General features: G+C 43.5%; 1 protein-coding gene across 7 annotated transcripts in view; it reads right to left on the bottom strand.

The window, feature by feature from the left end:
- Positions 1-16,318, bottom strand: part of SPMIP4 (sperm microtubule inner protein 4) — a 55,723-nt gene that overhangs the window by 15,786 nt on the left and 23,619 nt on the right. For 4 of the 7 annotated variants that reach the window (XM_012447828.2, XM_012447834.2, XM_012447830.3 and 1 more), the window contains exons 4-6: positions 16,116-16,187; positions 13,400-13,429; positions 11,506-11,687 (exon numbers count right to left, since the gene is read on the bottom strand). In XM_012447828.2, the coding sequence (XP_012303251.2) occupies positions 11,506-11,687; positions 13,400-13,429; positions 16,116-16,187 (284 nt within the window). The remainder of the gene's footprint in view (positions 1-11,505; positions 11,688-13,399; positions 13,430-16,115; positions 16,188-16,318) is intronic. The other 3 variants (XM_012447832.2, XM_012447831.2, XM_012447833.2) reach the window with 3 other exon arrangements.

Below are 16,318 nucleotides of genomic sequence, written 5' to 3'. Positions count from 1 at the left end.
CAGAAGTCAAGATAAACGTTAGTTTACACATTGTTTGGGTACCGGTGGAAATTACAGATCCTAGTTCACAGGGGCCAAGATGAAATTAGCTTGGGCCGAGTATTCTGATAAGCAAAGGCCAGCAATTCTGTCAGTTACTGATAAGAAAAGGTAAACAGCTTCACCTAGTGGACATTTTCCAGAGCAAACTAACAGTTTTATTTACAGAAACCAAAGTCAGCAGTTATTGCAAGGAGAATGGGGCAGTTATTACAACTCATTTTTGGAGACACAGCTTTGTCTTATAAAATGGCGTTGCTCAGGTTCTGGCTCCAGGCCAGCTATAGCACACTATCACTTCTCTCCTGGCCACCCTCCTGTTCCAGAACCTGCCAAGGATCTCCCAGACTCTCCCATTGCTAGCCACCTCATCCACCATCAGAGCCTCCACTGGGGTGAGTAAGAGAGACTCTTGCTGCTTACCAGGAACCCCTGACCCTCTCTGCCTTCCCAAAAGACCCAGCGCTGGACCAAGGGCTTCCTCTGGCCTCCAGCCTTCTGGTTCCTCCGTTTCAGGGACTCAGCGGCTACCTCCTCTATTCCGAACAAGGCCTGAGAGACAGGCCTTGTCAATCGGCAGTCTCTTCTTCCTCTACCTCCCTCTCCTATCCGATGTGGGTGCCTGTCAGTCTACCCCTTCCAAAACTAATCCCCTTGGGTGTCTCCTATGTAATCTCAATGCTCTCGGCCTCTGTTCTAAGGCCCATCCTAAGAGGCTTATTTTTTTTCTGTAATACCACTTGGCCTCAATACAAATTAGACAATGGCTCCCAATAAATGGCACTTTTAATTTCAATATACTTAGAAACTTAGACAACTCTTGCCGTCACAATGAGTCTGAGATTCCTTATGTTCAGGCTTTCTTCACCCTCTGTAGCCGTCCTTCCCTCTGTCAGTCCTGTTCTACTTTGCAAATACTCCTCGCTCACTCCAAACCTGACTCTCCCTGTCTCCCTCCCCACAGCCCTACTGACAAGTGGTCTCCTGCCACATTCCCCACAGCCCCAGCTGACGACTCCTCTTTGACCCCGCCGATTTTCCTCCTCCTTGACAGCATCATAATCCCCCACCAGAGCATCATGATCTTCTAGCATATACCCCCGCTCCAGCCCTACCCCTTCCCCGCCTTTCAGCCACCCCATTTCTGACTCCAAGTCCTCCCCGTCTCCACCCCTTACCTGTTCCCGAGCCCAACATGCCCAGCAACCAGCTCCCTTGCTTCTGCACTGGGAGATAGCAGGGGCTGAAGGAATCCTCTGTGTCCATATCCCCTTCTCCCTCTCCATCTCTCCCAGATTGAAAAAAGTCTTGGGTCCTTCTCCTCTGATCCCGATACTTATATCAAAGAATTAAAATAGCTCACCCAGTCTTATAAACTCACTTGGCATAATCTCTATATTATCCTCTCGTCTACCCTCCTTCCGGAAGAGAATGGAAGAGTGTAGCTTCCAGCCCAGGCACATGCTGACAATCTTCATTGGCAAGATCCTACTAAGCCCATAGGAGCCGCTGCCGTCCCCCGGGAAAAGCCTTCCTGGGGGTACCAACCCACAGACCCTGGCCGGGCATCCTGTAACCACATGATTACTTGCCTTATTGCAGGCTTTAACAAAGCTGCCCATAAGGCCGTCAATTTTAAAAACCTCAAAGAAAGAAATTTCCCAAAAAGCAGATGAAAATCCTGCCCAATTCCTTTCCTGCCTTACAGAGGCTCTCCAAAAATATACTTGCATCAACCCTGCCTCCTGAGAAGGAACTATTATTCTTTTTTTTAATTTTTTTTTGAGGCGAGTTTCGCTCTTGTTGCTCAGGCTGGAGTGCAGTGGCGCAATCTCAGCTCACTGCAACCTCTGCCTCCCCGGTTCAAGCTATTCTTCTGCTTCACCCTCCTGAATAGCTAGGATTACAGATACCTGCCACCACACCCGGCTAATTTTTTTTTTGGTATTTTTAGTAGAGATGGGGTTTCGCCATGTTGGGCAGGCTGGTCTTGAACTGCTGACCTCAGGTGATCTGCCCGCCTCAGCCTCCCAAAGTGCTGGGATTACAGGCATGAGTCACTGCGTCTGGTGGAACTATTGTTCTTAGTACCAATTTTATCTGCCAATTTGCCACCAACATCCGGTGCAAACTTAAAAAGGCTGAAGATGGCCCTCAAACCCCACAACAAGACCTCCTTAACTTGGCTTTCAAAGTCTTCAACAACAGGGATGAGCAGAGTAAATTAGATAAAGCCCAAAAAGATCATGCTAAATACCAGCTTCTAGCTGCGGCTATCTGTCAGCCTAGCCATAGTACCCAAGGTGACAAAAGACCCCATAGCAGCGGCCCTCCTGAGCCTTGTTTTAAGTGCAGCAAAGAAGGCCACTAGGCGCAGGCATGTCCTAACCCACGAGTGCCAAAAAGCCCTTGCCCAGTCTGCCAACAGACAGGCCAATGGAAGTCTGACTGTCCTCTCAACACACAGACAGAAGAGCCTGCATGGCAGAGCCACCACCGATTCAGTAAGACAAAAAGTGAAGACTCGCTCGCGCTCCTGCAGCTCTTCGGCCTAGCCGCGGAAGACTGACGAGGCCCAGGGCCCCCGGCCCCATCTGCCATCACTGCACTGGAGCCCAGAGTAACTCTACTAGTAGCAGGTAAACTGATCTCTTTTTTTTAATCGATATCGTGGCCTCGTACTTGGCTTTGCCTGAATTCTCAGGACCCACTCATCCCTCTCAGGTCTCAGTTGTGGGGACTGACAAACTCATCTCGTGCCCACACACCACCAGACCTCTTACTTGTTCCCTATTTGATACTGTTTTCTCACACTCCTTCCTTATCATGCCTCGTTGCTTTACCCCCAACCTAGGCAGAGACCTCTTAACCGAATTCAAAGCTTCCATCACCTTTTTCTGTTTCCCACAACCAGATTCTCTCCTACTTCTCTCTGCCGCCCGCCAGTCCTCTACCCCTCCTCTCAATATGCACTCCCTGCTTCTCTTGTTAATTTAATAGTGCAGGATACCACTATCCTTTCACTAGCAGCTCACCATGATCCCATCAAAATCCAGCTAAAAGACCCCTCCAAATTTCCTAATGTCTCTCAGTATCCTATTTCATTAATACATCTAAAAGGCTTATGACCTATCGTAAACACACTCCTCTTGTCAAGCCCACCTTAGGCCAACTCATTCTCCATACAGTACCTCTATATTCCCTGTCACAAAGGCCAATGGCTCATATTGGTTAGTCCTAGATCTCTGGGCTATCAATCAGGCGGGTCCTTCCCATCCATCTGGTATTTCCTAACCCTTATCAGCTCCTTTCCTCATCCCTCCAAACACAACCCATTACACTATAATAGACCTAAAAGATGCCTTTTTTACCATTCCTCTTCACCTGACTCCCAAAATATCTTTGCTTTTATGTGGACTGACCCTGAAACCCTCCAGTCACAACAATTTACTTGGACAGTCCTCTCCCAAGGCTTTAGAGATAGCCCCCATTTATTTTTTTTATTTTGTATTTTTTTATTTTATTTATTTATTTTTTTTTATAGACGGGGTTTCACCATGTTGGTCAGGCTGGTCTTGAACTCCCGACTTCAGGTGATCTGCCCGCCTTGGCCTCCAAAGTGCTTGGATTACAGGCGTGAGCCACCGTGCCTGGCCGATAGCCCCCATTTCTTTCAACAGCTCTAGCTTAAAACCTCACCTCCCTAGACTTCTCCCCTAGCCGGCTCCTCCAGTACGTGGACGACTTCCTCCTCTGTAGCCCCTCTCTAGAGAACTCTCAGACTCACACTATTACCCTTCTAAACTTTCTGGCTAGTAAAGGATACTGGGTTTCCCCCTCCAAAGCACAACTCTCCACTCCAACAGTGACGTACTTAGGAGTCCAGCTCTCTCCCGGGGCCCAAGTCATTGAAGAAGGAGACCCAGGCATCTCAGATCAACTTCCCCTTTTTTTAAGACTGTAAACTTCCCCTTTTCATTCCTAAGACTGTAAACTGAAGCCCTTTTCATATGTAATTCCTGAGACTGTAAACCAAGATCCTTTTCATATGTAATTCCTAAGACTGTAAACTGAAACCCTTTTCATATGTAATTCCTGAGACTGTAAACTGAGACCCTTTTCATATGTTAAGCTATAAACCTAAGATTCTTCCACGTGTAACATCTAAAGTATAAGCCTATATAAAGACGGAACCTTCCTTTGTTAGGGGAGCTTGGCTGTTAGGCAACTATGCCACCTTGCTCCCGGCTGAATAAACTCCTTCCTCCTGTATTCAGTCCGAGAGATCTGTTTCCCATGGCCGCTCCTGCTACACCATAACCTCACCACAGGCAGCACAGAGAGCCTGCCCTCACCCACTTCTAAAGGTGAAATCCTTTCTTTCTTAGGAGCAAGTTTCTTCAGAATATGAATTCCCAATTTTGTGCTCCTAGCCTACCCCCTCTATGAAGCAGCTAAGGCCCTCTCAATGAGCCCCCAAATCCTTCTCACAACATAATCGCTAGCTTCCACAAACTTAAAGCTGCCCTTGTAACTGCTCCTGCTCTATCTTTGCCTGACATCTCTTGGCCCTTCATTCTCTACACAGCTGAAAACCATGGAATAGCCCTTGGTGTTCTTGGCCAACAAAAAGGGAGTCCTCCTTCCTTTGCTCCCATAGCTTACCTCTCTAAACAACTAGACAGCACCGCTCCAGGGTGGCTGACCTGCCTCAGAGCCCTAGCAGCTGCCACCCTAGCCTTAGAAAGCAAGAAACTCACATTCACTCAAGATACCACAGTGCACAGCCCACATAATCTCCTCTCCTCCCAAGCACTGAGCACACTTTCTCCTCGTATCCAACTACTCCCTGCCCGCCTTCTTAAAAACTGAGTTTCACTTCTCCAAAAGTGCTCCCCTCAATCCTGCATCTCTTTTTTTCTTTTTTTTAATAAAGACGGGGTTTCACCATGTTGGTCAGGCTGGTCTTGAACTCCCGACCTCAGGTGATCTGCCCGCCTTGGCCTCCAAAGTGCTTGGATTACAGGCCTGAGCCACGACGCCCACGCACAGCCTCAATCCTGCATCTCTACTCCCAGTATTTTCCTCCTTTCCCACCACTACCGTACTGAAATCCTTAATCATCTACAGCTCATTTCCCTAATATCTCCCCTAAACCTCTCTCCAGTCCTGACAACCAGTTATTTATAGACGGCTCCTCCTCCAAGTCAGTTAACTCCCATAAAATTGCTGAGTACACAGTCTCCCTTAACTGAGTAATAAAGCTAAACCCCTATCCCCAGGGACCTCCTCCAAAAAGGCAAAACTTAAAGCTCTCACCATGGCCCTAACCCTCTCCAAAGACAAACCAGTCAACATTTTCACCAACTCCAAATATGCCAATCACATTCTCCATTCTCATGCTGCCATCTGACAAGAGAGGATTTCTTTCCGCCAAAGGAACCCCTGTCACTAATGGCCCCCTTATTTACCAACTCCTCCAAGCTGCATACCTCCTGGCTAAAGCAGGACTTATACACTGTTAAGGACACCAAATAGGGTCAGATGACATCTCAAAAGGAAACAGAAAGGCTGACAAGGCAGCAAAATAAGCCTCCCTTTCTTCTGCCCCTGCCCCTCTCCTCATTACCCCCACAATCTAACCCCAGTATTCCCCCACTGAAAAGGCTTCACTGCTGCAACAAGAGGCCACCTCCCTGTATAACCCCTCTCAACTCCTTCCCCCAAATACAGACTCCGATTCTTCCTCAAGTTCCTAACTCTTTTTTTTTCTTTTGAGACAGAGTCTCACTCTGTCGCCAGGCGCTAGGCTGGAGTGCAGTGGAGCAGTCTCAGCTCACTGCAATCTCCATCTCCTGGGTTCAAGCAATTCTCCTGCCTCAGCCTCCCGAGTAGCTGGGACTACAGGCGCGTGCCACCATGCCCAGCTAATTTTTGTATTTTTTAGTAGAGACGGGATTTCACCATGTTGGTCAGGATGATCTCGATCTCTTGACCTTGTGATCCGCCCACCTCGGCCTCCCAAAGTTCTGGGATTACAGGCGTGAGCCACCGCACCCGGCACCAAGTTTGTAACTCTTTTAATAGCCCCATCTCTGCTCCCTCAAAGTCCCTTCTCACTTCTACAATACTTGAACAATCTCTCAATCTCACTCACTCCTTGTCATTATGCTCCAACTCTACCCTTGCTTCCCGTTGCTGGACCTGTTTTTCCCTTCCCTCTGCTGCCTACTCAGCCATCCCAGTTTCTCAACCCTGGTACCACATTTCCATTCGCTTTTCATACACTGTCCAAAAAGGCTCTGCCTTTGCAGACAGAGCCCTCAGTCTCACTGGGAACTATCCCACTGCCCTCACTAACAGAGCTATCAAACTTCTCTCCACATATACTGCCAATTACAACAGCACAAAACTCCCTCACCCTGCTATCCAAGGTCCCATAACCCTCCACACCACAAAACATGGCCAAGCCCTCTTATGTGTCACCTCTTCCAATGGACATGTAGGCACCATCCCTCCCTCTGCCTGTGGCTCAGCTCATCCCTCTTCCCATACCTCACTCTGAGTAGATTATTCAGTTTCCCCTGAAGCTAACGGCTTCTTACCCAGCCCCTCCGCATTACCTCCCCTCCTACCTCTCAAACATGGAAACTCCTTCCCCAAACAGGAATTCTCAAAGGGTCACTCTGGGTTGCTGAAGCTAAACTGACTCCCTCCAAATGAGGAAGCTACACACTCCAACACCTATTCTCAATTTATTTGTCTGTTTGCATTAACATCGCATGCATCTTCTTCCTCTGTGGACCCATAACCTACTTCTGACTCCCTAACAACTGGACAGGTACTTGCACCCTAGTCTACTTTACCCTCAAAATTAACCTTGTCCCTCCAAACCAAAAACTCCCTGTCCCTGCTACACCACACGCTTGCCCTGTCAGGTCTCCATATGCAAGCCTGGAGCCTGAAAGTCTGAAGTCCTGCTCGCCTGGGCTGATCCCGTCTCCTACCCACCACACCCCTCTCTCCCCCGCCTCCCCCCACCACCATTGTCCCTAATGGCCCTTTTCCTCCTTTTTGGCCCCTGCCTGTTAACAATTCCTCACCCGGTTTTTACAGGACCGTATTAAGCTTTCACCCATGGAACAACAGAAGACAGGATGCTGCTCCAAGAATACCGACAGCTCCAGGAATGACAATCCCTACTCTCTAGCTCCTCCTAAATGTTGCCCCTATCCAGCAAGAAGCAGCCAGATGACAACGGAGCCCCTCCTCTATTACCTATTAAAAGGCTGGAATGTTAGGGACAAGCTGATCCCCTCCCCACCACTCTGATTGCTCTGCAGCTACATTCCTGAACTCCCATCTAGGTGCTACAATTAAGCAAAGTCTGATTACAGCCATCTGGGCAGCTCGGGGGAGGACAGGGAAAACAAATGTTTGTCATCCATCTTGTAAATTCCTGTTTTGCACATACCTGTAAAACCCCATTTTTTTTTTTAAAACTCCCACTACAAAAGTCACAGGATGATGTATTGTAAGTCTGTCACAAGTTAACAAACTATCTCTGTGCCTGTTACAAACTGATAGATTATCTCAGTCCTGAAACTTCCTTATGGCCCTCTCACCGCATATAATCCCCTTTTTTGTAAAGCTTGTTTTGTAAGCTTGGGGCTGCCTCCTCTGATTGGGTTAATAAAACCTGCTGGCCTGACTTTGGGTCTACTTTTCTCTCGGCTAACTTTACACTCTGGAATTCTCAATCTCTCTTTTTTCGTTTTTTTCTTTCTTTCTTTTTTTTTTTTAAAGACACGGTCTTGCTGTGTTTCCCAAGCTGGACTTGAACCCTTGGGCTCAAATGATCTTCCTACCTCAGCCTCCTGAGTAGCTGGGACTACAGGGGCAGGGCAGGCCACCACACTTGGCTTGTTGCTCTTGAATTCTTGAGCCTGTAAAGGAGCAGCATGTTGGCCACACAGAATGAGAATGAATCTTTAACCCCAGGGCTCTCAGTAGTAAGAGACTCTATTGCCCAGGCTGGAGTGCAGTGGTGTGATCTTGGCTTACTGCAACCTCCGGCTCCCAGGTTCAAGCCATTCTCCTGCCTTAGCCTCCTGAGGAGCTGGGATTACAGGCCCACACCACCATGACCGGCTAATTTTTTTTGTATTTTTAGTAGAGACGAGGTTTCACCATGTTGGTTAGGCTGGTCTAGATCTCTTGACCTCATGATCCACCCACCTCAGTCTCCCAAAGTGCTGGGATTACAGATGTGAGCCAATGCGCCCAGCCTCACCTTTCTTTTTAATGAGAGAGATCTTAGGTAAATAATAAGTGTTCCTGGATCCTCTTTCTGACCTTTTTTTCTGGGGGCTCAACAAATGCATTTCTATACTACCTGTTTTGGCTTTTCTCTGCCTAAATATCAAGTTTTCTGAAACTAAGTACTTCCTTACCAAAAAGGTATTGAAAGGGAACTTAAACAATACAGCTTCTTAGATTTTGTCTTATAATTTGATAAGCTTTACCAAACAGCATGGCTTGTTTTCCTCTCATGATAAATTTTAAGTTAAAGAATGTTCTGAACACCCATCTTCATATGTAATAAGAACAAAGGCTGGCATTTATTGAACACTTACCATGTGCCAGTCACTGTACTGTCTTATATATATATATCATCACATGCATTTTTAACATTACTATAAGAAAGATACTGTTATTCCAACTTTAGTGAATGAAGAAACTGAAGCAGAGAGAGAATAAATGATTTGTCCACATCTCAAAGTCAAACTCAGGCCATCTGGTTCTACAGCCTGCACTCCCACCTCCTACCTCTCCCTCCTTCCCTTCCTTCCTTCCTTCCTTCCTTCCCTTTCTTTCTTTTCTCTCTTTCTCTTTCTTTCTTTCTCTCTCTCTTTTTTTTTTTTTGAGACAGAGTCTCTCTGTCACCTAGGCTGGAGTGCAGTGGCACGATCTCAGGTCACTGTAACCTCTGCTTCCTGGGTTCAAGTTATTTTCATGCCTCAGCCTACCAGTTAGCTGGGACTACAAGCATGCTGCACCATGCCTGGCTAATTTTTGTGTTTTTAGTAGAGACAGAATTTTGCCATATTGACCAGGCTGGTCTTGAACTCCTGGCCTCAAGTGATGTGCCCACTTTGGCCTCCCAAAGTGCTGGGAGGCCACAACACCTGGCCCATGCTTCTTATTTCTAATAAAGAAGAATTAAAATAAGTGAAATAGTAGAAACCTAATGCTGTACTAGTTCCTGGAAAGATTTTTTTATAAGAGTTATTAGAGTATACTCATCTTTCAAAAATTCTCTAATAGTGACTGAATGGTTAGAGAGAGGCAGAGGCTTGAAAGAGCAGGAAATTAAGAGGACAACTTGTTTTTTCAGTCCCTTATCTACTACTACATTGAAAAGTGTTTTTATGGGTTGGGCATGGTGGCTCAGGCCTGTAATCCCAGCACTTTGGGAGGCTTGAGAGGCTGAGGTGGGCGGATCACTTGAGGTCAGCAGTTTGAGACCAGCTTGGCCAACATGGCAAAACCCATTCTCTACTAAAAATACAGAAAGTAGGTGAGTGTGGTAGCACATGCCTATAGTCCCTGCTACTTGGGAGGCTGAGGAGGAAGAATCACTTGAACCTGTGAAGCAGAGCTTCCAGAAAGTGCCACTGCACTGCAGGCCTGGGCAACAGAGCAAGGCTCTGTCTCAAAAAAGAAAAAAAAGTGTAGGCCGGGCATGGTAGCTCACACCTGTAATCCCAGCACTTTGGAAGGCCGAGGCGGGCAGACCACAAGGTCAGGAGTTTGAGACCAGCCTGACCAACATGGTGAAACCCCATCTCTACTAAAAATACAAAAATTAGCCAGGCATGGTGGCACACACCTGTAATCCCAGCTACTCAGGAGGCTGAGGCAGGAGAATTGCTTGAACTCAGGAGGCAGAGGCTGCAGTGAGTCAAGATCATGCCATTGCACTCCAGCCTGGGCAACAGAGTGAGATTCCGTGTCTCGGAAAAAAAAAAAAAAAGGTCGTTATGAATTCAACACACATTTATGTGATTTCTTGCTAACTATATATATTTCATATAATTTCAGAAATTACTGAATTCAGGATTGAGAAAAAGAAATACAGTGTTACTTTGACAATTTACCTAACAAAGTCATAAAGGTTTTACTTGTTTAGGTCTCATACCTATTATTGCCTTTAGAACATTTATCGTTCTTTTGCACGGCACCATCTCTCCCCACTTCTGCTATATAATTAAGCACAGTGCTCAACAGTAACAGTCACTATACTGGATACAGCTTTCACTGCCTTTTTCCAATGCTGCCTGTTCTGAGAGGCAATGGGAAAGTTCAGCATGGTGCACACATACTGCAGTCATTATATGCTAGCAGGGTAAGAGAATAACTGCTAACATTTATATCTGTTATTTGTTAAGTGGGTACTATTCATAGTATCCCCATTTTGCAGATGGGGAAGCAGAATAGAGAAGTTCAGAAACTCTCCTGTGGACCACAGGTGAGTAAGTAGCAGATCCAGAATTCTACTCTTGCAGTCTGACTCCAGAATCCATGCTTTTACACGTTCCACTATGCTAGCTCTCAAAACATTACTGTCTGCCAATAAGACACTGAGGTTGAGGCTGATGATGGCAATATACTGTTGTTGCATTTTGGTCCAAATATTCATGCATAGAGGAACTGTGTGACAGAACAATTCTTGAGTCTAAATGCACTCAACAAATATTTACCTTTGCCTACCATGTACCTTTTCCGTCCCTCTCTCGAGTATTTTCACTCTTTCTCCAGAGGTGGTCTGTTTACACACATGTGCAGGTCTCCTCAGCAAAGACTGAGGTGTCTAGTGTGGGAGAGATTTGATGACTAACGCATGAGATTACCGTCCTCTCTGATAAAACACATTCACAAAGACTCGAAGGTGTGCAGCTGAGAGAATATGTTCCAGGGTGTTAAGAAGGACTGAACAAACTACTCCCATTGCTTTCTGCATCTTATTTCAATAAGATAAGTAAGATCTTTCCATTCTATCACTGCTGCTGCACCCACGTCCAGACTCTATGACTGAAACAAACACTGTCCTTCGTGCTGATCACCTGGGCTAGGAGGAAATTTTCAAAAGCAAAACCCGTGACAGCAGGAAAGAAAAAAAAATAGAAAATATTAGTGGAATAAAAGCCACCAAAGTTTTGGTTTCTGATTCTAACGTGGGAGGTTGTGTCGAGGGGAAAGTTCAGGAGCACCTGCAGAGAGTCTGATGGGATGGGTCAGTGGTGGCGCTCCAGCTGATTATAAAGTCGCAGCTGAGAACAAGTTTCCTGATCTATTGAGTCACACGTTTGTGACTTGAGTCCTTTGTGTTTCTTGCTTTAATTTTATTGAAGAAAAGCCCAATAATAAGAATTAATATAGTTCTGATTCCAAATGACATTTTACCTCTTGTCTTCAAAACTGTTGAATCATAAGCCTTGGTTGGCACGGTGGGAGGAAAGGGCTGCTGGGTGCGGGCTTTAATGCCGGTGTAGAGGTCCTCAGGTGACCTGAAGGTGGGGAACATGGCACCGCGACAGGTGTGTGTGTGGTAGGGGTGTTCAATTGGATATGGCAAGCAGGTCTCTCTAAGATTTATTGAGGAAACAAAACAAAATGAAAAGAACAGAAAGAAATATGATTGAAATAATTTATCACCAAATATTTATTGGGACCCTTTTTAAACGTCATAAACTGTTCTAATCCTGGGGGACAGGACACTGAGCCAATGTCCCTGTGCTCATGGAGTTAGCATTATCTTGGAATGTGTACCATAAAATAGGACATTTTCTTAATTTTGCTAGACAAAACTAAATTTAATTTTAAAATAAATCATGCCCAATTCTTTATCAGTGAATAAGTTTCATAAATGGTATAAAAATATAAAGCAGAAAATAAATGAGTTTTGTGTTTTTAGAGTGGTACAGGAAGAATTTCTAGTTGCTTTTAATTATTGTGTCTTGTTTTAAGATGCTCCCAGGAATTGTTTTGGGCATTCTACTTCAGCAAAGTGATCTCTAACCATCTTGGAACAAACTTTTCAACCTAGGCATCTGTTTCTTTAAGCAATAAATCAACAAAATATACTGCCTGTTTATATACAAGTACTGCTTCAAAACCAAAAAGCCAAAAACAGCTAGCACACTGAAGGAAAAAAATAAACATGTTAAAGAGGCCATAGGGATATAATTTTCCTATCATTTGGAGAATTGGCAGAGGTTAAAAAAAATTTTGTTTTTTTTTAGACCGTCTCCATGTGGGAGCTGTCTAAACTAGAAGAAAAGCAAAATTAGGAAGTCCATGGGATAGAGAAATGTTATTCATGTACCCTTGCTATGAAGCGATGAAAACAGCACTTTATCTCTGTGGCCCCAAATACATCACCCCCATCTAACCATAAGAAAAACATCAGTCAAAGCCCAATATGGGGGCATTCTACAAAATATCTGACCAATAATCCTAAAAACTGTCAAGGTCATTAAAACAAGGAAAGTCTGAGAAACTGTCACAGCCAAGAGGAACCTAACGAGAGATGACGACTAAATATAATGTGGTACTCTGGATGGGATCCTGGGACAGAAAAAGGACATGAGGGAGAAACTGAGGAAATCTGGATAAAGCATGGACTTTGGGTCATAGTAAGGCATCAACAGTGGCTCATTAATTGTGACACATGTGCCATATTAATGTGAGATGCTAACAACAGGGGAAATTGCCTGTGATGTATATGGGAACTCTCCACACTATCTTCTCAATAATTCTATAAACCTAAAATCATACGAAAATAAAACATTTACTAAAAAAGATTTGCTGGAGATATAATAGGAGAGAAATCAAAGTAATGTTATGTTAGACTTGCACCAGCCTTTCCTTCCAACTGTTAAAACATAGTTTTCAGGCCGGGCACTGTGGCTCATGCCTGTAATCCCAGCACTTTGGGAGGCTGAGGTGGGCGGATCACTTGAGCCCAGGGGTTTGAAACCAGCCTGGGCAACATAGCAAGAACCCATCTCTACAAAACAATTACAAAAATTAGCCAGGCATAGTGGTGCACATCTGTAGTCCCAGCTAGTTGGGAGGTGAAGGTGGGAGGATCATCTGAACCCAGGGAAGTCAAGGTTGCTGTGAGCTGTGATTGCGCCACTGCACTCCAGCCTGGGTGACAAAGTGAGACTCCATCTCAAAAAAAAAAAAAGTTTTCATGGAACGTCTCACTTGTTTTCACACTTCTAAGACATAGGAAATGCCATTTTTTTTTCTTGGTTATAACAGAGAAGGAAAATATAAGTTGTTTACTTACCCTACTGTTGAATTAGGCGGCTTGGGTATCCTAGAATAAAAACAGGAAACAAGTTCTATATTAAAGATTTTTAGACGTTTATATTCCTATTAGAAATTTGATTAATGATATAGGCCAGGCATGGTGGCTCACGCATGCAATCCCAGCACTTTGGGAGGTCAAGAGGGGCAGATCGCTTGAACTCAGGCATTTGAGACCAGCCTAGCCAACATACCAAATACAAAAATACAAAAAGTACCAAAAATAACAACAACAAAAACAAAAAAATTAGCTAGGTGTGGTGGTGCATGCCTATAATCCCAGCTACTCAGGATTGCCTAGGAGGTGGAGATTGCTGTGAGCAGAGATCTTGCCACTGCACACCAGCCTGGGCAACAGGGAAAGAGTCTGTCTCAAAAAAATAAAATAAAATAAAAATAATAAAGATATACCCCATTTCAAACTGTAGTGTCATTAAGATAACATTCTTGACTAACTTTCTGGATCCCTGAATATTGACATGACAGAGATATGTTGTTTCCATGTCTCAGTTGTCTGTTGATTAATTTTTCCTTCCATTTATTCTAACCTCAGTCCTGCTCACCACTGCTTCTGCATTTCCCATTTGCAGTGAAGGTACAAGGGATGACTACTCTAATGATAAGAGAGCTCTGGTTCTTTCTGACCTTTACTCTCATAATTGGGCAGTAGCCAAAGTGCTCTGAGGAAGCCTGACATTATACATGTGGTGCAATTTCATGGCCTAAAGTGACCTGAGTGTGGCCTGGCTGGAGAGGATATGTAAGTACCATGTGTGCTTTCTACCTTTGCTCAGGGTTGCTGATCTCTCATGATAGTAAATGTTGCCTGGTTGGCAGAGACAGGAAAGAACAAAACTGACCAGGTTCCTGGAAGCATGCCTTTTCTGAAGCACTTCATTCCAAGGCTGTGCATTTACTAATTACTCCAAACCTTGCCAAGAAATAATCCTGTAGTCCTGGAAAAAAAAAGTCGACTAAAACCTGGTAATCATCCATCTACACTGGATTTCAACAATTCGTTTCAGCCTATGCAAATAAAAATTCTGGAAGATTTCAGGCATGAAAAATGAACAGAATGGTATCAGTTTGATAGTAAAAGTCAGTAAAATTGAATATACTGTTTAATTTTTTAGATGTTCCTCCATGCTAGCAGATATTCCCTAGAAAGTGGTATGTAAGCCATATAAATTTATTATCCTGTAATGTATTATAAACACGTGATTCCCATGAACTATAAAAGTTTATATATTTTTAATTTTCTGCTCTAAATCTGTGGGCATGAAACTGAAAAAAGCATGCTCTGTCTTACATCAATATCACTGAGCTGGAGAGATGGTAGGGGGACAGGGGGCAGGGAAGTGATGAATATATGAATCCAAAGAATCTAGAATTGTTATTAATAGATTGGCAACTATGTATAATACATTAAGCTAGCATCTAAAATTATTCTCATGTGACAAATTCTACTACAATATTGACAAGCATTTGCCTAAAATTGATTTGATTCAAAATGAAAAAAAAAGAAATTTAAAATATAACATTTTTAAAACTTCAAGATTTGAAAAGATAAAAGTAACAAATGATGAGACACCTCTTCCTTGACTTAAATCAGTTCATTAATTTTACTGCCACCCATCACATCTACTTTGCAAAATTCACCGAAAATCGCAGGATAAACCCAGACAACCACAAATTTTGTCTTTTTGGCGCCATCTAGTGGCTAACTTCTATATTAAATTTTTACCTATCAACAACTAGTACTTCTTAATAAAGAAGTGATTGTTTCATTATTACTTTAATGACGTCGTATTTATTTTTTATTTTTTGAGACAGAGTTTTGCTCTTGTCACCCAGAATGGAGTGCAATGGCTCGATCTTGGCTCCCTGCAACCTCCGCCTCTTGGGTTCAAGTGATTCTCCTGCCTCAGCCTCCCGAGTAGCTGGGATTACAGGTGCCCGCCACTATGCCTGGATAATTTTTGTATTTTTAATAGAGATGGGGTTTCACCATGTTAGCCAGGCTGCTCTTGAACTCCTGACCTCAGGTGATCCACCAGCCTCAGCCTCCCAAAGTGCTGGGATTACAGGCATGAGCCACTATGCCCGGCTGTGTTTTATTTTTCTCTAAAAATAAAAATGTATGCTTTTGTAATGTACATGAAAAACTACTTAAAAATATACAAATACTACACTTGAAAAGAATACCTTTAAGTGATGAGTAAATTAACAAGTATGCCTCATGTAAAAAAATTAGGAAGTAATTTTATTAAGAGTTATTTGTAGATGAGAATAAAAACCTACATCCTAATTAAATTCTGGTTGAAAATTTGTTGAGGGCCACCATGGCATTTTATATTGATATTTTAAGAAATGTAGCAGATTCTCACTAGATTGGGTAAGTAGGTAAAAGGCAGCGAAATGGACCAAGATAACCTTTAGGAATCCCTTTGAATTTTACTATTCATCAGCTCCTGTTTTTCTTCTTGATTTCTTTAAACACTAAAAACTACTGGTTTGTTATTTATTTGCTTTTGTTTGTTTGGTCTTGGTTTTTGGTATTAATTGTCTCTATTTTAAGAAAGGAATAATTTGTTTCTCTAAAAGTCCCCATTTGGGGCTTTAAAAATGTCTCATATAACTCATTTCCACTTAAAATGTTATTTGATTTTACGTAAGGAAAAAAAACTCAGACTTAGAAAGAATCATTTCCATAGACATCACTTTTTTTGTTCTGGGTCAAATAATAAAATTGTTCAATAGGAAGCTTTCTGAAAAGAAAAGATTAAATTAAACATGTTTTAAAATTAACATAGTATAATGGTGAAAGTAAAAGACAAATAGGTTAATAATATATCCATGTATATGTAGGAATTCAATATATGAAAAGATGTCATTTTAT

The sequence above is a fragment of the Aotus nancymaae genome, unplaced genomic scaffold, assembly GCF_030222135.1.
Source record: "Aotus nancymaae isolate 86718 unplaced genomic scaffold, 86718_ANA_hifiasm-v0.15.2.pri h1tg000025l, whole genome shotgun sequence".
NCBI lineage: Eukaryota > Metazoa > Chordata > Mammalia > Primates > Aotidae > Aotus > Aotus nancymaae.
The sequence above is the reverse complement of the archived record's forward strand: the minus strand, read 5'-3'. Positions and strand labels throughout refer to the sequence as shown.